Source organism: Strongylocentrotus purpuratus, unplaced genomic scaffold (assembly GCF_000002235.5).
Source record: "Strongylocentrotus purpuratus isolate Spur 01 unplaced genomic scaffold, Spur_5.0 spur5_scaffold_15, whole genome shotgun sequence".
Lineage (NCBI taxonomy): Eukaryota > Metazoa > Echinodermata > Echinoidea > Camarodonta > Strongylocentrotidae > Strongylocentrotus > Strongylocentrotus purpuratus.
In genome coordinates, this window is record NW_022145600.1 from 36,998,246 (window position 1) to 37,023,004 (window position 24,759).

General features: G+C 36.7%; 1 protein-coding gene across 7 annotated transcripts in view; it reads left to right on the forward strand.

Annotated features, from left to right (window-relative positions):
- LOC575207 (C-terminal-binding protein 1) overlaps window positions 1-24,759 on the forward strand; it is a 62,239-nt gene that overhangs the window by 24,094 nt on the left and 13,386 nt on the right. For 4 of the 7 annotated variants that reach the window (XM_011681964.2, XM_011681966.2, XM_775624.5 and 1 more), the window contains 2 exons: window positions 17,453-17,666; window positions 18,266-18,441. In XM_011681964.2, the coding sequence (XP_011680266.1) occupies window positions 17,453-17,666; window positions 18,266-18,441 (390 nt within the window). Of the gene's footprint in view, window positions 1-2,943; window positions 3,006-17,452; window positions 17,667-18,265; window positions 18,442-24,759 lie in introns of all 7 variants that reach the window. The other 3 variants (XM_030986364.1, XM_030986365.1, XM_030986366.1) reach the window with 1 other exon arrangement.

The following is a 24,759-nucleotide window of genomic DNA, read 5'->3' on the forward strand; positions in this document are numbered from 1 at the left end:
AATCACTCACTGCCAGCACGCCGAACAACAAGAAGTAGTGGCAAACCTATTTGAAATTCATATAAAGTGGTGGTTTTCTACCAAGGTGACTTAATAAGCATGGTAGTGTCACCCTCCATGCTTAAAGGACATAGCTTACATCTTCATCCAGAATTCAATTTGATTTCCATTTCCCATGCCTTTAAGGGAATTCTTTAAAGAATTTCTAAGAAAGGAACTTTATGCCTTTTCACCTCTGCATTGTTACAAGTGGCGTAATAAAATAAAAACTGCTTGATGCTGTATTCACTGCTTCCTTTCTAGTCACTCCATTTTGTATTTAAACATGACCTCATTAAATCAAATTAAAGAACTTGCTGGCAGTTAGACAGTCCTCTTTGCCCCTACATCTATCATGTTCGTTTGTTTATCTTGCTAATCTCTCATTTCTTATTATTCTACCAGCGAGATTAGAATAAGTTTTATTGTTGCATGATTCTAACATGAATGTGTTTTGAATGGAGTGCATACATATACTCTCCTTTAAAGTTCACTAGACCTTTAAAGAATGCTTGACTTCAATGAGGGATAGTGATGTGAGTAATTGAAGGTAGAGGAAGAGGAAGAGATCACTAACGTTGGTCCTCCTTCTATCCTGGAAGATTGACTTAATCACGTGAATCAAGATGGAAATGTATGGTTAATGCAGGATAGGACAGACCGCCGATGACAGTATCAAACATTCTACTCACACTGTGACAGCTAGGTTAGCTTTTCAAACCTGACACATGAGGGAGAGGCATTTACAATGCAAGCATAACCATCCGTTTGTGTTCTCGGACTTGTGCTGAATTTGATAGGCAACTACCCATAAACATGACAAAAAAGCCGAATAAAAATCCCACCCTTGGAGTAAGGTGATTTTTAAATAACATCCTCTTCTTTATCATAAATTCCTGCATATTGATTCAAATGAGGGAAAAAACTTAACAAGCTGTAAATGAAACTATCTTCTATCCCATCTCTCTCTCTCACTCTATATCTTTCTGTTGGTATTTTTCTATATCTCCATCTTCATTTGTTATTATTTGAAGAAGATTTATGATTGTTTAAGGGAGAAAACCACTTTGAGAACATCACTCTGAAAAAACACACACCATTTTAATCTTGATATTGAAATATGAATACATATACAGGTACTTCAGAGCTCATATACTGTAGGACGAGGTAAAGAAACCTTCTTAGCCTCCAAATGTTGGTTTCAATGATTATATTAAAAATACCTTTTTTAATTGGAATAACTGGAATAACTGAAATCCCACATACTTCCTATTTTTCTTTTAAAACAGGATGTTTTCAAGCACAGCATGAATCACTTCCACAAAATGTAATTGTTGTGACTTCTCCACTTATTTTGGTCCAGTTAGGAAAGTAATGGCCATTCCAGTCCAATAGATTCATTTGTGTAATGAACCTGGTTATTAGATAAGGTTGTTCAATACGATTGCATACAGGAGTGCCATCATTAAATTGTCATTTCCAGTTTGTTCAGTGCTTAATTGGTTTATTGTGAAATCCATTTCTAGAGCAGAGTGATTTATCATCATTTTGGTATATATATATCAACTGGACGTGATTCGTCATTAGGAAGACATGTCTGATGAAAATGTTTTTATCATTTGTTTAATTTCTCATTTCCTCTGCTACTCATCTTCATAGTGGACCTTGATTAATTGAACAGTTTTCAAAGTGACAGATTGATTAATCATTCATTGGAGCCACACTTGAATATATTCTCCTGACATATAGATAATTGTATATATATGTATCCTAGATTAACATTGACCAATCTGTATGTTAAAGTGGAATGCAATTTATTTAAACTTACACTGTTTAATCAAAAGTCCAGTGGAGTTTTGTTTAAATAAAAACAAATTTGAAGGTGTCTTAAAGCACAACGTAATAAAACATCCAAATTATGATAGGACCTTCTTACACATGTTGTTGGAATACTCAATTCCATAAATGCCCATTGCAGCTGTCAGAACAAAATACTGTATCTCTTATACCAAAGAAAGATAGATAATATAGAAAGCCTAGAATATGTAGAGAAAATGAAACTCTGAAGAAAAGAATGAAATAGGAGGAAAGAACATGGTCATAAAGCAATGGCAGACATCATTATTTGATTGCGGGACGTAAAAGTAAATTTGATAAATAGGCACTATATATCATGTAGGCATACACAATTAAGACTTATGAGCTGAGGGCTGTATGCATGTAGTTTGTAAATAGACATTGGAAGATATAGTGTCTAGTGCCTCTGAGAATATTACAGGGTATTATTAGAATGGAGCTAAACATTTCTCAACACAGTCGATTTTCACGATGAATTTGAAGAAAAAGGTCAATTACACTTCCACTACCAGTATATTGATTTTTATTCATCTCTTTGTAGATAATATAGAAATGTCTGTTTCAACTTTGAAGATATGCATAAACCAATAATAGTCCCTTTTATGTACATTGACGTCATGTTGTAGATTGAAGCAAAATATTGAAAAACATGTAATGATGTGTCAACAAAACTCCAGCCATTTAAATTGATCCAATCCAATTCATTTGAGTGAAATGGACCATGCTCACCATCCATGACCTCTGTAATCTTAACATGGCCTTTTTAAAATTGAACTTTCTCTCTCTGCTACAAAAGTGAATACTGCAAATTATTTCATTTTATTTACTTATTTCAAAATTAAATTGCTCACCATTAAGTTGTTGTAATGTATCATATGATTTTATAAAGGGATGAAAAGAACACTACCTTTCCCATCAAGTTTGTATTAATGATTTTTTTTTTTATGACAAAAGTGTTTGGATAGGGCAAGACAGGAGAATTGATTATTGTTAACCCCCTCCCCATCTCACCGTGAATGAAGTGATTTGTTTTGTTTGTTCACGCAGGTGGTTTATTTGTCTGCAACATTTGATGTATGATTGCTCCTGCAGAGAGGGAAGGAGAGAGGGTGAGAAGGAGAAAGAGGGCGAGAGAGAGACAGAGACAGAGAGAATGGGAGGGAGGGAGAAAGAGAATGGGAGAGAGAGAAAGAGAGAGGTGGGAGAGAAGGTCAGTCATGCATAACAATTGCTATTATTCCCTCTGTTATGTCTATTGTGCAATGATCGAGGAGCGTGGGGGCCATTGGAACGCAGGCCCGTTGGCTGGCTCACGTGTATAGTAGTGTATGAAGCTCCGTATCTGCGCTGCTTAGTCGGTGCATTTATAAATCGCATGTATGATTCTAGTGTGCGCGGTGCATGTATTGTGTGATCATATCATATCAGAGTTATATTGCCTCGTGAAATAGAGAGAGTTAGTGAAATAATGAAAGCATGGCAGGCTTCTCATAAAGACAAGATAATCAAGATTATGTTCACGGTGTGATTGTAGAGGTATGTACTACAAGGCATAGAGATGTTTTATTTTAGAGGTTAATATTAATCCCTCCTTGATTGAATGAATGATGATAATATTTGATGGATGTTTTTTGATGGGTATATATGTTGGCATGTCAATAAGACTCTCTTTGGTTTGTCATTACCACTGCCTCGTCTGTCTGTGTACACTGTGTGATGTCTGTGTGTCTATTGGTAAGTGGGTCTTGACAGGATCAATTACTGTCCTTTGCTCTAATTCTTGTGTCTCTTCTAAGTCATTGTTTTTCTTTTGATGGATATATTACTTGAGATTGGTATTTTGGTAGTCATTTGGAGGGGTAATTGGGTGTACCAAAAAGGCGGGGTTGGGAAAAATGCAAGAGCTAGATGCCCATTTCAGGTGCCATATATAGTGAATATGCATCTTGGATGGAGTTATCCAGATAATTCCTAAATTATAAATAAAATACATATAAATAAATACAGCCATTTCTACCATTGTAGAATGACTGCTCCTCTAAGTTGCCTTTTCAATGCAGGTTTAAATATTATGTTATTTTTTTCAAATAATTGCAGTCTTTGGTCAAAGAGCATCTACAAAGTAATGATGACGATATATACCTCAAAGTAGATAGGCCTAATGAAAACAGGATTAGAATGAATAAGGTAGAAATTGCTACCCGTTTTTATGTTTTGTTCACACTTGTGTGATTACTGCCTTGCTGATAAAACTGCAAATCTTATGTGATGAAAACGATCAAGATTGGTGTTTTTTGTAGCAGTTATTGTAATACTATTAGAAGTAGGTATGGTAATTCATTAGTACAGTTTAGTATTTGTAGTAGTGGCCGTAGTGATATATTAGTATGCATGTACATGCTAGCAATGGTTGTGTGTAGTAAATAGGAGTCCTGTAGAGTGTAACCCACCCAGAATATAATCCAGCATATGCCTCAACTTGCCACTTGAGTTTTGATACCAGAGTGATGTCTGTAGTCCCACTCATGCATATTTATGCGTGGTCAACCCCTGTCCATCAGACTCTGACAGGTTGTTTCTGTGAAGCTACCCGGAGGCTAGCTAGTATTGCCTCATTAGTCATTAACCTGTTAACAGCCACTGTACCACCATTGATTCTCTCAACTTATTCTCTTTCCTGCTCTTTTTTGTTGTTGCATGGGCCACAAAATGGTATCACTTATTTAAGCCAATACCAAAGCGTAGGAATTGAACTATAATGTCATTATGAAGTAAAATTAAACGTCAACAAAGAAACAGACAGAAAAAAAGATTTAGCTCTTTATGTCTCTAATTTTTTGAGCAAGTAGTAATCATATGTATAAAGTAAGTAATTCATTTTCACCCTTTTTGAGTAGATTATATCACTACATTTGTACAAAATGACTCAAAATTGTGATTTCATATCATTTAAGATCTATCTTTATTTGATTTCCCCATGACCCTCTTTATTTTGTTCAGATCAAATCTGCTATTTTCTTTTCTTTTCTCCTTGTGGATAGATTTCTAAAGTAATGTAGTTGTATGTTTGCTGTACTTTAGTTTCATTGAACTCTTGAATGAATATTGAATGTTCGGACTCTCATGTAATCCGGAATGTTGATTCCCAAACACAACGTAAATATTTTATCTCACACTGTTATCGTGAAGCAAGCATCTAGGCCAAGCCCCTGGGGAGAGGGTCTTTTTCATGATTCCCACATTTTCTTCCGTAGGTCTAAGAATCATCAACATTTTTCTATGATGTAAGAAGAGCTTTTCACCATTCTGGTTTGATTTTACTTGTAGAGAGTGGGAGCAGCTGCCCAAGGAGAAAAAGTAAAAATAATCACAACTTGGCTCAAGCACTGGCAGAAGAAGCCGGCAATTTCCTCAAATTTTTCAGTGGAGATGTTGAAATCTTTGAGATCATCATGCCCCTTCCCTTTGCCTTGCTGTTATCAGATAGCAAGATCACAACCCTTCTGCTGCTCTGTTTTTCCCTCTAGATATCTAACCATCTCCCCAGCTCTCTTTCTCTCAGTGTATTTGTGTGACTGTCTATGTATTTGAGCTTCATGAAAAACAAATTGTACATCCTGCGCTGGAAGCCCATCAAAATCCATCAACGTCCGATAAAAAAAAAGTTGGTCTTGAGATTGTAGAATCTTGTCTTTACAGCTTCATGGACTTTTGTTCAAATAATCTCGGAAGAAAGCGATTCTTGAAGGACAATTTTAACAGTGTGTATTTCGGGCTGAAATGTTGTTACTTTAATCTGATTTTATGAATCAGCAAGAGGTACACATGATCTTTTGAAATGGTGATGGGAAATATAATATGGAGATGAAATCCTCTCTAGGATAACTCTTGAATTGTAGACGATAAAAAATATACTCTTTGAGCAAAGTGAAGCTGCACTCTGCACTTAAAAGAAGTAGTCTTTTTCTATAATTTATTCATAATTTTTTTTTATTCAGTTTGTTTTGTAAGGTTTAAAGTAAGATAGTTTGTAGTTTGTGGTGCCAATGCATACTCTGAAATACATGTATATCTCCCATCAGAGTATAGAATCTATATGCAATCATTGGATATAATGATATTTTTATAGGTATCCTGCATATTAGGTGTGCCCCTTCCTAAGTACTTCTCGCTTGACAGATGACATCTCCGCTAAGGATGTCAAACAAATCTTGCAGTTGAGGGTCGAAAGCTGATCGTTATCTGCTATCTTGTGACTGATTTGGTCAATCTACTGTCAGGTCTCCCATGTCTTCATTTTGTCCAAGCAGAGGTGCAACTTTTATTTCCTTATGATATCAGTTAACAATTTTTATACTTGGAGGAGGGAGGGAGGGAGTGGTGCTAATTTTGCATGTTTCCTTGGCCTTTCGTTATTCCTGTGAAACTACCCAACCTACCAATGCACCCTATAGAGCAAATCTTATATGTGTACCAGTTTTGTATTTACATGTACGTGTAGATAGTGTTTATGAAAAGGAAATTGGAATTATACAAACTGGCAACCGATATCTTTATTTCAAATCTATGCTCAATAATGGTGCTGTAAATGGGGTAATTGAAGAGCATCAGTAACTGATGAGATTCCTCAGGATGACATCATAATGTTTAGCATTATCAGAACTGTAAAAGGGTTAAACTTGAAATTTGTGTAAAACTATGTATCTGAAGGAAAGTTGTGTGACATTGTTACAAGTAGTGGAAGTTAATTGATGGTGTGATCATGCGCTGCTTAATGGCAGTTTGATAATGAATTGGTATTCTACTACCAAAGAGTTTTCCAGCCTCACTCCATTACCCCTTTATTCTTGATGACTGCTCCCTCCCAAGACTTCTTTATCACTTGCTTGCATATGTATCTCTTCATCTCATCTCAATCCGCTCAACCCCTTACCCTCTTCCACATTTTTACTCCAGACAGGGAAATGTTTGGGCTCTTGATATCCCCTCACAAATATTATGCCGGTTTTCGCCCCCTACCCCTTGATAGGATTTCAGATAACCCAATCACTCCCCCTACAGACAAACAACTTCCCGTCCAGCCTTTCCTGTTATTGGTATACACCCCTTCACTGGCTTCCATCGTTTGCTAGAGGGGCAAGGAGATAGAACCAACCAGATAACTGACGTTTCTTTACAGAAATATCCTTGTCATAATCCATTATATTTAAAGAAGTCAGCTGACAATATTACCAGAGTCAACCAGAGATGTTTATTTTATTTTTCTTTGTCTTTATTGATGCTGATCTTACAAGCAAGTTCAATTATTCTTACCAAATACTTCTACATTTATTTGACCCAGTAGTTTTCTGCCAATTTACTGTGCTAAATTGGCGATGTTGATAAATAATATCAATACCGGTTATGGAATTTTAAGACAATTATCATACATTCAGTATAGGAATCTACTTTCACAAAGACAATAACAATAATAAGCGTTATTTTATTAGGTATACTATATTATAAATTTTAACATGAATTATATTACTAATACTCAAGAGTGTTCTTAAGGATGGCAGGTGTGTGACTTGTGTACTCGCATTTCACTAAACAGCTGAAACTAGGATCATGATTAATAAAACCTTAGAAATAGGGATGTTAAAGTCATAATTTGATGCGTAATGTACAAAATAGATGAATATCAATCATGGTTGCTCAGTTCAGTCTTATATGCATAGCCATATCAAGAATGGTTCTATAGACTCTCTCTCTCTCTCTCTCTCTAACCGAGTGCTTCCTATGCTATCCACTGAAGATGATGAACTACCAACCCTTTTCATGCCCTTGCTTGTTTGGTTCACTGGACATACCTACAGGCAGGGGCTGTCTGATTTGAATTTCAAATCTATGATGGTGAAGAGCTATGTTCTTTACACTGTGTACATCTGATATGATCAGTCGCTTCAGTAGTCAGCTGAATTCTGGTTGGAACTGGAAGATCAAAGTGTGGAAGAAAAAGGACAAATATATGCGCTACAGGATGTAAGCAAAGCTGGTAGTTTGTCAAGTCATGTACATGCCTACATTTGGCACCCTTGATAATGGCATGTTAAGTTGTACTTCTATAACTGAATTGAGGGTTACAGTACATGGGTGTTTTTAATGTTTCTGAGACAAAGACAATTAATAGTGAAAGTCAGATAAAGCAGCTCTGATGCCTCAATGGTACTTGCTTTCGCTGATTTTCTCCATAGGGTTCTACTCGTCAGTAGCTTTTGTTGTCATCTTGCCGTCGGCTATAACCCCTCCTCTAATTTCTTTGTTGCTCTTTTCTTAATGTGGGCAGTGGAAAGGAAGGATAACATGGCCATGAGCTGTGACATTCACAGGAAGTGCTTTTCCCATGAAACCAGATTGAAGCTGGAAGTGACATGACATGGCCAATGAATACAGTGCTTTGGACAGTTCAGGAAGACTGCTAACAAGGCCTGACCGATAGGCAAGGCTAACCCCCCATGCTTACCCCTCGCTTACCCCTCGCTTACCCCTCTCTTACCCCTAGGCTTAGCTCCGGTAGGAAGGAGCTGACAGGAATGGGAGTAGGAGGGGGTTGGTATGGAAGGTGAGATAGGAGTGAAACAAGGTGCAGGTCTGTAGGACAATGTGTAGGAGAGTTAGGAGAGGAATGCAAGTACATGATAGCTGGATTGGAAAATAATAAGTTAAGGGGGTAAATCTTTGTCTGTGTTAGTACTGGGTCATTATGGATTTGATTATGGTGGGGACATGGCTTCAGCAGCATTCTCATTGGTTATATACTTAATCATTTAAGAAGGAATGGAAGTGATTGAGAGGATGACTTGGAAACGGAACTGGAGTAAAATTCCCTAGCGAAAATTTGGGCCAAAATGTACACACATTCTGTGACCCAATATCTTTAAAACTTCAAGAAACTTGGAAAGGGTCTCAGATTTTAAATGGAATTGACAAAGTTGATCTTTATATGGAATGGTTTCTAAAGAAGCAGGGATCATGAAAATATAGAATCATATTATGACAAAAGTAAGGTATTCTTGTTTGGTAGAGACACTTTTTTTTTTAAATACTTTTTTTCAATTTCATCTCGATTTTAGCAACAAAGCAGATGGTTAAGTAGACTTTGAAGGAACAAGTGCACCGTCATACATTGTTGTCTAGACGTCTTTCCAAGTATTGTGTTCACGAGGTACAATTGAGGTGACTAACTTAATTGTTGTTTGGTTAGAGTTGATTTTACATGGTAGTTGTTTCGATCTGACATTTTAGTTCTTAGGTAGGTTTAATAAAGAGGAATTAAGGTGAGTGGATGTTCAGCCCATAGACATGGCATTTTGACTTTTTTTCTAATTGTCTTTTGAGAGATAGAAGGGCGTTATTTCTTTCTTGAATTATAAGGCGACTAGTCGATGCCCTCTGGCTTTCAGGAGACACAATAATGTCAGCCATTATCTTCCAAGTTGGTGAGCTCCTTACATTAGAGAGATTCTAATAACAAAATAGAAACAAGATGGACAAAAGTCGCCAGAAGCCAGTGGAGCGGCTGAAAGTTGTAGAATGTGTGTTCAGTTGACATATTGCCAAATTACACAGAAAATAGCTTAGAGGGAAAGTGTCAAGACAAGACGTTAGTCAACGAGGCCACTCCACTCCCATACCGATCAGTATTAGCAAATGCTAGCCCCTGGCTGAACCAGGACGACGTAAAGACTTCCAAACCCGTTCCCACCAATCAACTTCTCATTTAGATACAATGTCACTTTTAAATATTATGTCATGTCTAATGGCTACAAAATATTGTGCAGTATGTGGATTTACGATGATGAAGATGGCAGCTAAATTGCGAAACATAAATCCAGTAGCAAATTAGACTTACAATTCACATTTTTGAAGTGATGTCATGGCGGTTTAGTAGATGGTCTTTTCATTACGATAGTGTATATATATATATATATATATATATATATATATCAGTAGGATAGTCAATATTTTCTAGTATGAATACAACTAATAACCTGTGATTGTTGGTGATCTGTAATCCATAACTTCTACTTTCATTTGAATCATTAATAGAGATGCCACACTCTTCATGGACTTCCTGTGGTGTGAAAATTGAAGGGGAGAGAGAGAGAGAGAGAGATGAGAGGATGCAGAGGGGTTTATTCAAGAAATGTTCAAAAAGCAGCAGTTTGTATTGAGTGATCTATATTACTAGGTTATTTGGAAATAATACAACTTATGTATACTACCAAGGCATGAGCAATTCTTCAAATAGTATTACAGACTTTTTTAGTGTGTAATGTAGCAGAAAATATACATTAGATCTGAATGTAATTTATTTGTATTAAGCTGAAACAGAGCTCTAAGTTAAAAGGATGAAATCAGCCTTGTGGGAAACTCACTTTTCTAAACAAACCCTGATAAAGCTAAAATGAGCACATTAGTAAGTTTTATGCTGGTTTATAGACAGTAGTCTGCACATTTACAAATTTACTTTGGAAAATGGTCTAATCTTTGTTGAAAGATAATATATTGTACTAATGTATTTGGTCATGCACACTCTCAATAATTGAAGATGGTAATACTTGTAACTCTTGTGTTATGAATATTCATGAGACAGTACATCAGGAATTACCAAATGACAAGTTGGAATTCAAATCAAGTCTACACCTAACGGAATACATTTTCCATTACTGAAATGAGTAATTCTTTGACTGGCCCTCAAATAGTGTTTAATGACTGTTGATGGATTAGCCCTATTGGAATTAGAAAGTAACAGTGGAATGTCATTTTATTTGAAAGAAAGGCAAATCATTTGTCAATAAGATAGGCAGGTGGTCTTTACTAATTGATTTAATAAATGGCTTTTCTGATCTAGCATTCATCTGGTGTTGAATGGCTTAATGATATACATGTACCAGAGGAGCTTTGCCTACCAGTCCTGCGCAAGGTGAAAGGGGTGGAATGGAAGTGGTTTGGATTAAGAGAGGGAGGGAGGAAGTCTCATTTATTGTTGGTATAATAAGACAGACACAGACAACAAAAGTATATGTTCAGTATTACAGCAGGATAGGATTCTTCTTCACAGGTGCTCTTTTGAGTTTCTGTGGCAAATGTGACACTTCCTCCAGGGTTTATATGTTTCTTTTTCTTCAAGAACCTCAAATCCATTTTCTTTTCCTTTTCCTTAAAAAACAAGTAAAATGAAGGGGAAGATGTAGTCACAATATGAACTGAATGAGGGGGAAAGAAGTATTTGGTATGGATTATGTAAACAGTATTAAGATTTTGAAATGTGATATCGGTTGAAATTTCAAGTAATAATAGGGGTGAAAGTAGATTGTGGAGAGGTGGTGTACAATTGTGGCGTGAAAAATGAGAAATTTCTGTATTCATCACAGATATGAAAGTTACACCAAAAGAAGATTCATGAGGAGTGAGGGGTATGGATATTCAAAGAAACTGATGCTATACGGAGATGATAAGAGAAGGGAGGGAAGGAGGGAGGGAGGGAGGAAGCAAGATGGTATCTCAGGATGTCGGGTTGAAACTGTCACCAGGAGGGATGAAGCGTGTGCCAGCCTGAGACCACTAGAGGGCAGGCAGAGGCAGTGGATCCAACCAAACTCATCTTAATTCTGAAGACATTAGTAATTCATTTGGAGTATTTAATGGCAGCTGTACAAAGCTGGTGGTGTTGCTTGCCTTGATGGACCCTACGCCCCTCCTCCGACATGGCAGGATGTAGCAAGATGAGCTCCTCTAGGGGCTTCTCTATCTCTCTCTCTCTCTCTCTCTCTCTCTGTCTCTCTCTCTCTGTCTAATCTACACCATCTACTATCACATTCCCATCTTCCTCTCTTCATCCCTTGCTAGCTTCAAGTTGTCTTCATATCCTCCTCCTCCCCGTCCCCCTCTCTCATCTTAAAAAAGAAATCTTTGTCCATGTCATGATTTATCTTAGAGATGCCCTTCATGCCTTACTTTGGTGGATGCAAGATTATGTACTTGTGATATCTCTGTCATGTTTTCTCTTTATAAATTATCAGTATCTTTCTCTTTCTCTTTTTGTTCTGTTTACATATTTGGCTATTTTAAGTCTATTTGGTCTTTCTTTCTCCCAAAATAGAAATTTCACTTTTGATCATGAGTCTTGACCTTTCTGCCTTCATTCGTGGCATGTCTTATTTTTATTATATTTTGAACATTTATAGCATTCCAGGAAACAATTAAATACTGTTATGTAGTTTATAAATTGTATTTTGGTCCCTTCTTTTTTAGAAATGACTTACATTCAAAATAATAAATAAAACGGTGTGTGGAAAATTCACCACCCTCTAATTTGATTTGGAAAGCATCTATCGCAGATGTTTTTGAAGAGTGTTTTATTGTTATTTCCTATCCATCTCACTTAAAGCCTTGATTTAGTTTACACATGTGAGTTTGGTGTGATGATGGTCATTAATCTAATTGGACATTCTAGATTTGTCAACTTTAATTTTTTGACAGTCTGTAAATGGAAGATTTATTGAAGCTGATCTTTTGACAACTATTGAAATGAAGATATCTTGCTCTCTCGTTCAGCTTGCTTTTATTTTAATCATGCAGTCCTTTGAAGGCATTTGTATAATTTTTGTAATTACTGGTCACTGTCCTGGCATGCCTGCCGTGAGATGAAATGGATGTTTAATGACATCATTTATCAACTGGGATGTAATATTAATGAATTGTTAGGAAAGGGGGATACAAATTAGGACAAATTTGAAAAAGAGGTTGTTCAAGAGACGGATTATGTAATTGTAGTGATTGATTGTTAATTAGAGAATGGTAATGGGTGACACATAATGTACATCATAGAAGTAAATATGGACATATCTTCAGTAAACATTTATAATGCATCAATGTTTGCAATGTTTGCAATAAACTTAATATTGAATAATGATGTATTGCTTTTGAGCAAACATAAATCTGAATCAAGATGGATGTTATTTAATATATTTTATAAACACTACTAAGAAAACAAATTAATTTACACTGGAAGGGAGTTAAAGTGTAAAATAAATATGTTTCTTGATATGTAAAAATCAGCAAGGATCAAACAGATATATCGTCCTTGTTTTCACGAAGTGACGGTAGTGAGGAAAATCGTAACGCAAAGTGAATGCAATTTTGTTCACTACCGTCACTTCGTGAAAACAGCGACGATATAAAGGAATTTATTTAGGGTAGACCCATATTTTCGAGAGCTGTTATTTAATTTTCATTGACATGCATAATTTTTGACTCTATAAAATCAATGTCTTTCATGAAATTTTGCAGTGAAAGAGAGAAGATAAAATGTTGCTGCTGGCTTTCATGAGTATCATATGAAGACATGTAGGGGTCTTAATCAGATTACAGAGAGGGGAATCAACTACAATTAGGCAATAAAGTAATCAACTTTATGAGAATTCCGTTTCTATGGTAATTTGGTTGTATGAGTTGGGTAGAAAGTCAAGAGAGATTGTGTTGAATCTGGCCTTGGATCAATGGGAAGTATTATGGATTAATTCTCTCTGCTTCCGCTTTGATTATTAGAAATGATTGTTTGACTAAGATTGTATGTGACATCTGTGTATGGCTTCCTTGCTGGATATCACAGAGTGGTTGTCAGGATCTGTCTTCATCTGTCTGTTGTACAGGATTTCTTAGTATTGTAAGTAACATTGTCTATTTCTGTAGAGTATCGTTGTTTTGTGAGGTGTCTTTTCTTCTTTTCTTTGTAAGGGGGTTATCACAGCTCAATCACAGTGTTATTTTCAAGGCAGGTTGGAAATCACAAGTTATGGTTACTGATTTACTGTTAACATTTTTTAAATATTTCTTATTATGACATTTCTATTTACCCTCAAATCATTTTGTCTGCCAGAAGGACGCATCTTTTAAAGTATCTGTGTTAATGCCCTCCTGACTCCAAACAGATCATTTGATCATCAATATTCTCAAGAGCCTTTGAGGGACTTCACCTTCCTAGGATCATGCCATTAAATGATATGGGGTGTAAAGGAGAAAAGAATGTTCCTTTTGATTGTTTTGTTTGAGAAGTAAACTGGTGTAACCCCAACCAATGCCCCTTGGTTGATTAGACACGGAGAGCTTTGAGGTTTGGGGTAGAAATGTCACCGCTTGCTTTTCACTCTGTCTCTCGTTCTCTTTCAATATTAGCTACTGTTTCTCCTGACATAGAGTGTTATTACAGCAGCAAGATGGCATGTGTAGGCTTGTGACACCAGCCTGCATGTGCTTCAATCTCTTTCTTCTAGCCATGTTAGGATCAGGTGTTTAGGTTTTCTACATCAACCTTTTCCCTCTGGTATTGTATCCAGAAAAGTTTACACCCCAGCAATCACCTATAACGTTACCTTGCGATCAAATTGATAGAAACTCCACTGAATTTACAGAAGCATGTGGTCCCCAGACTTAAAAATAGGGACATTGATTATACAATTTAAATTTTGCAGAGGAAAAAAAACAACAGAAAAGGTGATTGTGGCAAAATGTTAAAACTATTTTCCTAGTCTGAAGATTACAACCTGATCTCTAATATCAATGTAAATCTACCAAAATGATTCAAATTATTGCATGGGAGAGGGTTAATATAAAGTATTGTATCTCGGCTTTCACCACCCCCCCCCCCCCCACCCCCATCCTGCCCTGGAAAGATTTTGCTTAATTTGAATTAATGACTATAATCCTTGAACTGAAAAATTGAGCTCTTATCTTATTTCTGCCATGGAAGAAGAGAAGTGAAGAGAAAGTAATAGTTGCATGATTAAGCAAGATGTTAAAACGATGGAGATAACATCTTGAAAATGAGATATATGCTGTAATCAAACGTGACAACTTCTATCTTGTTGCAGGAGTTTGGATAAGAAGAGAAAAGAAATTGTGCATGCTTAGTGTGATTTCCTTATTGCCTGTACTCAATTAACAGCTGTACGATCTATATTGAATATTGGCATTTGAGAGAGGGGGAAATAATTCAACACGCTGGCAAATTAGGCTGTCAGTTAGCTTAGTATTAACAGTCATAATGCCAGAATTTAATCAGCAATTAGTTTTCGTCTTGGGTAGATCTTCAGTGAGTGTGTGGTTTTGTCATTTGTCTGTTACCTGCATCTTGGGGTTGTTTCTTCTCTTACTTTATACTTTGTTTTCTCTCGTTATTACCCTTTAGCTCCATCTTGATTTACATGTGGTAAAATATGAAGAACAAATGGAATTATTTCCATCTTCTTAACTTGCTCCCATGTCTCAGTTTAGTGGTATAATCATTGCCATGCTCCTTCAAGATTTCCCAGAAGCTTTTACAAATACCACGAGTTGTAACTTTCCGAACAAATTATTGTTCGATCAGTGGGCAAAGTTTTCAGCCTGATACGAAACTGTTGTGGATTTCATCAGCAAGGTTGATATGAAGCATTTATTAGAAACTTGATTAATCTATTAGGGGTTTATAGTTTTCAATGAGAATGTCAAGCTTGTCATATCCAGGGTCTTGTTCCCACTAGCTAAACAGGTTTATTCTCTAATCACCATGACGATGAAATGAGGACATGCAGAATTGATGTTGTGGGAATGATGTTGTCAGCTTAAAATAGTTGAACTTGAGATGTTTTTGAGCCTGCTTTTATCAGAGTATTATTTTGGGTGCATTGAGCTTAGATCAACCTTGACATCTTAACTAGAAATGTATCTGTTTAGGCTTCATGAAGGAGAAGGATACATGGTCATGTTTATTACATATTTTCATACTTTTATGTATACTATTTTTATACAATCGTAATAGCCTAGTCCCATTTGTTATAAAAATTATGCAATTAGGTGTTTTTTAAATGACAAAGGTTCAGCTGTTCATTATTACATTTGGATTTGTTTGTTTATACATGTAATGAATAATACAGGTAAGATCAAATATTTGATATGATCTTTTGCAATAAAATGAATGAAGTGTAATGTAGCTGTTAAAGAGGACTGAAGTGAAGCTTATATTGTACATACATAGACATCAGTGATAATCCTAGATGATATTTTATTTATTTTCATTGCTTTATATATTTTTGTTAATAAGCATCTTCCAGAGAATATGAAGTCTCTCTCCCAGTATATATGAAATTGATTTAGTGGTTAAAATTTAAGATATTTATTTGTATAGGGTAAGAATTAAGGACCATCATGTATGTGTGGGTCAATGTGTGTCCCTTCATCAGCCTTGATTTCCCTCATAGTAAATCATTTGTGTAATGTATGCAATCACTGGATGTATTTGTTATCAATGCAATGATTGATATAGAGTTTATTTAAGTTTTTATGTAGAGTGCAAACAGATCTGGTGTTACCCCCCCCCCCCCCCCCATCCCCCATCCTCCCCTCCTCCTCCCCAAGTTATTAACCTATGTGCACTCCAACACTAGTTGATCAATGTATACCATTTTGTTATTCATTGAGTGAAAGCACCTATCCATAATATTCGCACAATATGCACCTGTTTGTTATATCCTATTGTATATATGCTCAAAGCCAGAAGGGTTACAAATTTAATGCCATTCTGGCTCATCACAGATGATTTGTAAGGAGTTTGCTGTGGATAGGTCAAAGCTCATATACGTGTATGTGAATTGTGAAGGTGTAAGCAAGGAAGTAACATTTAATGAAGACTGTATAAGGAACATATTGGTAAAAGTAATGCATCAAACATCATTTCAGTTCGTAAAAAAATTACTCCCAGGTAGCATAACAATCATCTCAGTTAGTTTCTAAAATGTTGCTAACATTGTAAAACCTCATCTTTTTTGTTAGGATGGTAAGTATAATGCATCATGCAAAAGGAATACACCTTTACAAAAAATCTTTTTAATTATTGCATTTGAACTAACCTCTAATAATAATAACCCATTAACATTGACTAATACTTATTTGCTAATCCTTGCTAATCCTAACAGTAATCCTATGTTTCTTGGCATATATTCTGTTCTGAAGGGTTTCTTGTATCTTTATCTTTGCTTGTTTTGCCTGTGATCTATCCCATTATCCTTTGTTATCATTCCAGTCATTATTTTAGTCTTAGGATTCTCTTTCAATTCCATTTCAACAATTTTCATTTCTCTTACTTCTCTCATCAGCTTAAAATGATCATACCTTTTTCATATGATTCATAAATCATTTTAGAAGTATTTTTAGAGTCTTCTGTTTTCAGTCATCTGTTTGGATTGTTAACTATTAAAACGAAGTGTGCATTTTGTTAAAAACTATTTTGACATTTTTTCAAATGAGAACATAATCTATTAGATTGAAAAACTTCCAAGTTTGATAATGGAATGCCATTTCAGCACCTCCTTTAATTCTAGTCATAAATGAGATGCACATGATGAATTCAACTCAGTTGATCCTCTGTTGATCTCCAATCTCTCACCTAATACTTTCTCTCTATGACTTCATCTTGAATGCCTGTAGGATCAATCATAATTTATTTCTCTCTCTCTTCTTCTCTGTCCGTCTTCAGCTGCGTATCTGCAGCTGTCACTTCTCAGGTGGAGAGAAGAAAGAGGGGGACGTCCCCGTACCTGACCCAGAGGTGGATGAACCTATCAATATTGACATCAGTGCCGCAACAAACAACAGCAACAGTAATCATAGCTCGCCTTCGCGTTGCCTTATGGATAAACAGAAGCGGGCCGCCAAGCGCCAAAGAATGTCCGTAGAGAGGATCGTTGAAGGTGGGTGGAATATCTCTCCTCTTCTCAAAGGAGATGATGTTGAATTTTTAAAGAAGATTATATGAGATAAGAAATAATATCTGTTATTACTTTGGATTTGAGGGTCTTCAGAGAAAAGAAAAGAATGAGCTGCTCACTTAGAGAAATACATCTAAATATATTTTATAGATTATATACTTATGTAAAGTAGACAAATTTAATTCATCTTCATTTTCATAATAAGGCTGGAGTGGATTTGAGATTGAAAGACTGATTCATTTTTCAAGCCTCATGATATAAAAGTGATATCATTTCAACATTGTAATAATAATAATTACATTTATAGGGCGCTGTATACAGGTGTTTCTAACCGCACAGAAGGTACTGTCTAACTTATAATAATTATTCAACATGTTCAATACCTTAAAAGCAACAAAATAAAAAAAGTAAACATTAATGTTTACAAATACCTCATTGTATTCTCTAAACATCTTTATATTATTTCCTTTTCCCCTATTGGTGAATCTTCTGGATTTTTCAATCCCTCTTTACAACCCTCTTCCTCTCTGCTCTCTATTCTGTCTCCTTTCATCTCCCTCCATCTTCCTTTCCCTGTTTAGGAATCCGTCACCCTGCTACCACCGCTGCCTCCATGCCTGCAGCCACCCCTGTGCAAGGTCGTCCGTTGGTGGCGCTGTTAGATGGACGGGACTGTAGCGTTGAGATGCCCATCCTCAAGGATGTGGCCACGGTGGCATTCTGTGATGCACAGTCTACCACAGAGATACATGAAAAGGTAAGATCTTGTTTAGCATCCTTTGTTCAGATATACTGTCAAACCTGCTTTAGTGACCACCTGTCTACAAAGACCACATTTTTTGTTTCCCTTGAAAATGATTTATCATTGAAATATGAACTAAAGCAACCTACCTACAAAGACCACCTATCTACAAACCATTGTGTTTCCCTTGGGCGATTGCTATAACAGGTTTGACTGTACTTCAGTCACACTAACGAGACTATCACCAGGGCAGCGTTTCATGAAACCATCAGAACTACTAGTTCATCAACATTCCATTGAAATGCGCATTTCAAGGGGATATCGGTGAAGTTGTACTTATGACGATTTTGTGAAACGCTGCCCTTACTGACATCTATCTGATTAAAAATTACATTATCCCAGATAGTTAATATCTTATCAGTTATCAGTCCATTTTGAGTTGATCATGCAATGTGACTGAGTTATAAGGCAGTAGCACCACCTGATAGGTTTGAAAGAGACACAACTACCTGTCAAGTCCCAACTGGGCCAGGCAAGCCTGGATCATCTTCATCTCTAGATCTTGGTCTTGGTGTGGATTAGCTAGTCTGGATCATAGTACAGTTTTGCTGGTCATTTCTCAGTTTTATCTTGCAAACATGGTTTGTACGGTTTTAATTTGTTTAGCTGTAGCTCTTGTTGGTGTCAGAGGATGGCAAAGCATTGAGATATTCAGGAGACCTTCCGTAACACCGTCCAGAGAAACATGATCAAAACAAAGAAGTATGATAGATGTATACCAGTACTGCTTTTCTTGACCAACATTTATGTTAGCGGGATTTCTCTGAAGGTGTTGAATGTGCACCAACCCTGATTAGACTGAACCTGAGTAGATTGAATTCATCAGTGATATAGAAACATACAGAGAACATTGTTTTTTAAGACCAGCTGATGAATGAACACATTTTTCTCATCACATCAGTGCAACATGCGAAAGGCAATTGCTTCTCATAACTGGACCAATATGTGCTACAAGATTTTGAAAAAGAGTTGTTAAAAGTTGTTTCTAATTGTAGGAAGTATACCCTAAATATGCCTGAATTCATTACACATTCTCAAAGTATTTATAGTTGCTGGCTGCATATCAAAGTGTTAGATTATGACCTACCTATTCATAGACATAGGTTGCAATGATATCTAATGTGTGACTCAGAACCCCTGCCCAGGTTCACTCAAATTCTTGCCAGAAGAGAAGCAGGAGGAAATGCACATGTGGGTTGAGAGAGAGAGAGTCGCTTCAAAGTGGGGGGAAATATTTGAGTGCCAGCCAATTAATGTAGATTGAAAATATAAGGGGAAGAAAAGGGGTATCTTAGTAATATTATTATTTTGTTATGGATGTGAGTGAGTCAGTCTGTTTTGACTGAAAGTGCAGATTTTAAAACAAAGCATAATGCTTCGCTCAACTTGTCTAAAAAAAGATATAGCCCCCGCGTCTACCTCAGTAATGCTATTCAAAAAGATATACCCAGAGTTTATATTGTGCTTGGCTTGAGTGAGAAGATTGTATCCTTTGTGATGCTTTTATCATATGGACATAATCGGATCTTAGGTATCTTGTTTCTACCTCGGTCAACCCAACAAGACTGTTGCTAGCTAAATGTGTGGAACTCCAATACAGATTTAGTCCAATCCTAGACAAACTCTCCACCAAGCCCTCAACCTGTTTTTTCCTTAAACCCCCCCCCCCCCCCTTCCACAGGGATCCTTATTTACAAACCCTCAACATATAATAAGTGGGAAGAGTGTTAGTTTGGTGATTATGAGTGAGTGGGGTTTGGAAGAGACATGAGATTTCCTGATATAAGCACCATCTGACTTGTATCTTTGTCCAAGCCGGCGGTCCAAGGCACAATCCATGCGTTTCCTGTTGTATCACTTCCTGGGAGCATAATGTCCAAGGCCACGGAGTGAGAATCACTTCATTCCACGCCCTCTCACCTACCTCTCTCCCTCCCCCCTCCCTCTCTCATTCTGCCAAAACAACAAGACCTCTTTCCTTTTCACGTTATTCTTTCAAGTTTCTCTGGCAATGTTCACGGGCAGCTACAGCTACATATTCTCCAATTGGTATATCAATTCTGTATGTTCTATCAAGAAAAGGGAGGGAACAAAGGAAACTGAAGCACATGCATACACAGAATAATTACTGCCTTACCACTCCGTATGTAAACAATAATTTATAAAGAACTGTGGTCTATGTTAAAGACAACATGAAATGGAAATACCTTTCCTGTTAAGGAGAGGATTATTTTTGTCAGGGATCAAATCATTATTGAGATTCTATATCTGTGTATTGATTCCAGATGATGCAATTTAAGAAAGTAAAGATCCAGAAATAACTCACAGAAATGAATAAACCAATGAATCATCTTATGCTTACTGACTGGTCCATATTTAACATTGGCAAGATTACAATCGGATTATTACATGTATTATAGCTTATTTTCAATATTCCCTTGATGTAATGCTTCTAACATTGGATTGTATAGGCCCCACAGTCTTGTTTATAACAAGACCGAACTAATTGATTCAGGTAGGAAAGAAAAAGAGCCTGGATGAGATTTGAAAAATGTCTAAGGCTTGATGAGAAGGCTATTGAAATCTTTTCTTTTTCTTTTCATTTACAGGGTAAATATTCAAAAATCAATGATACACACCATAAAAACTAAAACAACAACAACTTTTCTGTCGACTAAAAGAAACATATTAGAACCTTAATTCATATGTATACAGTAAAAGCTGTGAAGGAGGAGACTGTTTCATCTAGATATACAGTGTAGAGATTATTATTTTCTTTTTTCTGAATTAGATTTTTTTTCTGAGAGCCAGAAGGGCATAAGCTGATATCGTAACGATTTGATTGAAAGCCGTTCTTGTTCTCACTCACACAATCATGATATGTGGTCTAGGCTGTCACCAAGGCATCTGTATTTCATGAAGATACTATCCCCTTAATCAGAGACATACTCACTCCCTCCCACACATCATCACACTGTTTGCATGATGATAGACCATCTACCATTCCTCTTACATCATCTGCTGAGAGCAAGGAGGATGTTATCCTTTTGTAGAAGTTTATGAGTTAACACCTTCTAGTTCTCAACAGAGAGATGACATTGTAATGGCCTTGACGGTTGCATCTTTGAACCATTCTTGGTAAAAAGGATGTGATTTATTTCTCAGATTGAAAACAATTGCCGTCAGGCAAACCTGTGAAAGTGCAAAGACATGAATTCCTGTATCTTTTGGATGTGGCAAATTTGTTTGAATGAGCACGTAGGGATGAAATGAACAACAATGAATTTCTCTGTTCCAGTGAAAGTTTAATTGGTTAACATTTTGATAGAGTGTCTGCCAAAACCTTGAGACAAAGCGCCTGCAATTCAATGTCCCTTTGTCATCACAAACTTGTGTGCTTAAAATCACATGCCAAGTGATGTACCCACTGCTATTGTGTTCCCCATTATATTTGGACTGCTGTCTTTCCCCTCTCTTGACGAACCCCAAGCTGAGCTTCCGGACCTCACCAGGCAGGCAGTGTCCTGAGCCTTGCCAAGAACAGCTAGGACGGCTGGCTGGGCTTTGCTTGGTGCTCTCTCTCTCTCTCTCTTGATCTAGCTCCCCCAAGGGGACCGTCTACCATGTCCTATTTCTAGCTTGCAATCACAACCTTCCTGCCCTCTCCCGAGAAAAAGAGAAAAGGGGGTGGAACAGGATATCTGTAGTTCTGTGCAGTATCCGATCATTTTATGTTGTTAAATAGTTCATTTATAGATTAGTATAGATTGATCAATAGACAACTGTCTCATATTATAAATTTATGTATTGTTGTTATTTTTATTCCTGAGTAAAAATAGAATCATTTAGGAGGTATGAGAGGTAGTGTACAAACAAATAAGAGAGTGTTTGAGAGAGACAGCTGGTAATTTTGAGTTTCCTGTTATGAGGGAGCAGACATAGATTTAGAAGAAAGAGGATTGGTGGTTACATGGTGCGAGGGCGAAGGAAGGAAGGCAAGAATTGGCAGCATTTGTGTCATCTTAGTAACATCAAGGTCATACCAATGATCCCCGTCGCCCATCAATTGGCGTATGACCCCCTTCTCTCTTCCCTTTGTTCTCATCGGGACTTAAAGTGGCCTCCCAGAGATTTGAGTTGTATCTCTACAGGACGTGACAAGACAAGTGCAATTTGGGTGTTTGGAAGCTCTCTCTCTCTCTCTCTCTCTTGCTTTAGATTGTTTGTCATGCAATCAAATGCAACGAAGATATCAAAGGCCCTCACTCAGACACACTTTATATCTTAATGTGCCTTGAAGAGTGTCTTTGTGTTATGGAAGGCATTCTCTCTTGTCTTTTGTTGTAGCAGTCTGCAACCTTGTTATGGAAAACTTAAGAGATTCTGCTTAGTTTTGCTTGTAATTGCATTTTATTGTTATCTGTCATTCTGTAGTGTTTCCTTGTAAAGATGTACTTTGCGTTGATTATTCCAGGAATTGTTGGTAGTTATATGATGGGTTCGATACATTTGGTACATTTGATTATTATATGATTCTGCTCAATTTATAATGCATTAAAATTTACTTCATTCAAAACGGTGATTAAGTCTGCTTTTTAATGGTTCACTTAAATGGGGCGAACAAATTATCAAAGCCTTTCATTTTTAATTTTTTTTTTTTAATTTAAATGATTTTTATGCCTCCCGTTACGAAGTAGCCGGAGGCATTATGTTTTCGGGTTGTCCGTCCGTATGTCCCGTTCTCGTGATCGCGTTATCTGAAGAACCGACTAATGGATTTCTGCCAAACTTTGGTCATGTATGTATCTTGCAGAGCCGATGAACTGATTAGATTTTGGGATCACGAGGTCAAAGGTCATAGGTCACAGGGCTCATTATGTATGCAAAAACAGCTCGTGATCGCTTTATCTCAAGAACCGATTGATGGATTCCTGCCAGACTTTGGTCATGTATGTATCTTGCAGAGCCGATGAACTGATTAGATTTTGGGGTCACGAGGTCAAAGGTCAAAGGTCACAGGGCTCATTAAGTATGCAGTATTAACAGTATTAAGTATTAACAGCTCGTGATCGCTTTATCTCAAGAACCGTTTGATTGATTCCTGCCAAACTTAGATCATGGATGTATCTTGCAGAGCCAATGAACTGAGTAGATTCTTCGGTCATGAGGTCAAAGGTCAAATGTCATGGGCTCATTATGTATGCAAAAATAGCTTGTGAACGCATTCTCATTAGAACTGACAGATGGGTTACTATTTAACTCAGGACATCTTGCAGAGCCAATGAACTGAGTAGATTTTAGGGTCATGAGGTCACAGATCAAAGGATCATATATGTATATGAGAAATTGCTTGTAATCACAATATTCTGAGAACCTGTTAATGGATTACAATGAAACTTGAATTTGACAAATTTGTTCTGTTTTGGTTTGTAAACTTGCTCTATGACGGAGGCATCATTTTCAACTGCGCGCAGTCAAAGTTCCATCTAGTTTGGAATGGAAATTGAAGTTATATTTTTATGATAGTAATTTTAGAGAATTATATTTCACAAATGAATGTTAGGTGAGGTCCCTTGGCAATGAAATCTTAATTTTCAGTAATTACGATGATGAGAACAGACAGGTTTTACTGCGGAATCCCTATAACTTATCCATAATCCATGTTTGGCTTGTAACCTTTCCATACAGTACACTCTGATTTCCCACATTCATAATGAAATCTTAGCATTGTGATGAATGACTGACTATGGTATAATATGACCTGGGATTAGTGTGAACCAACCCATCCCTCATGAACCTGGGATTAGTGTGAAACCAGCCTATCCCTATTGAACCCCAGAGAGGTTGGAAGACAGCCCAGGCGTATTGTCTTTTCACCAGCAAACTTGGTTACTCCCTTTTTCTTCTCTCTCGCTTACAATTTGAAATTAAAGGTATCAGTATACACATACCATATTAATGCTTGCTATGAGAATAGACGCAAATGTAGATCTAATAACTCACCAAACTGTACATGCCATTTATTGATATGAATGAAACAATTAAGACTGTGTAGTAAGTCTACCTTATTCTACTTTTCAAATCAACTGAGGTATTGTATGAATGCCATTAACAGATCGGTCAGAAGTCTGAAGTTCTGAACTGCTATTTTTAAGAAAACCCCCGAATGTTAAGACCATCCTCATTAGATACCTTACACATTCATTGAAAGACAACCTGTGTAAGAAGACCACCTGTCTATAAAGACCCTTTTCTGTGTTTACCTATGAGCAT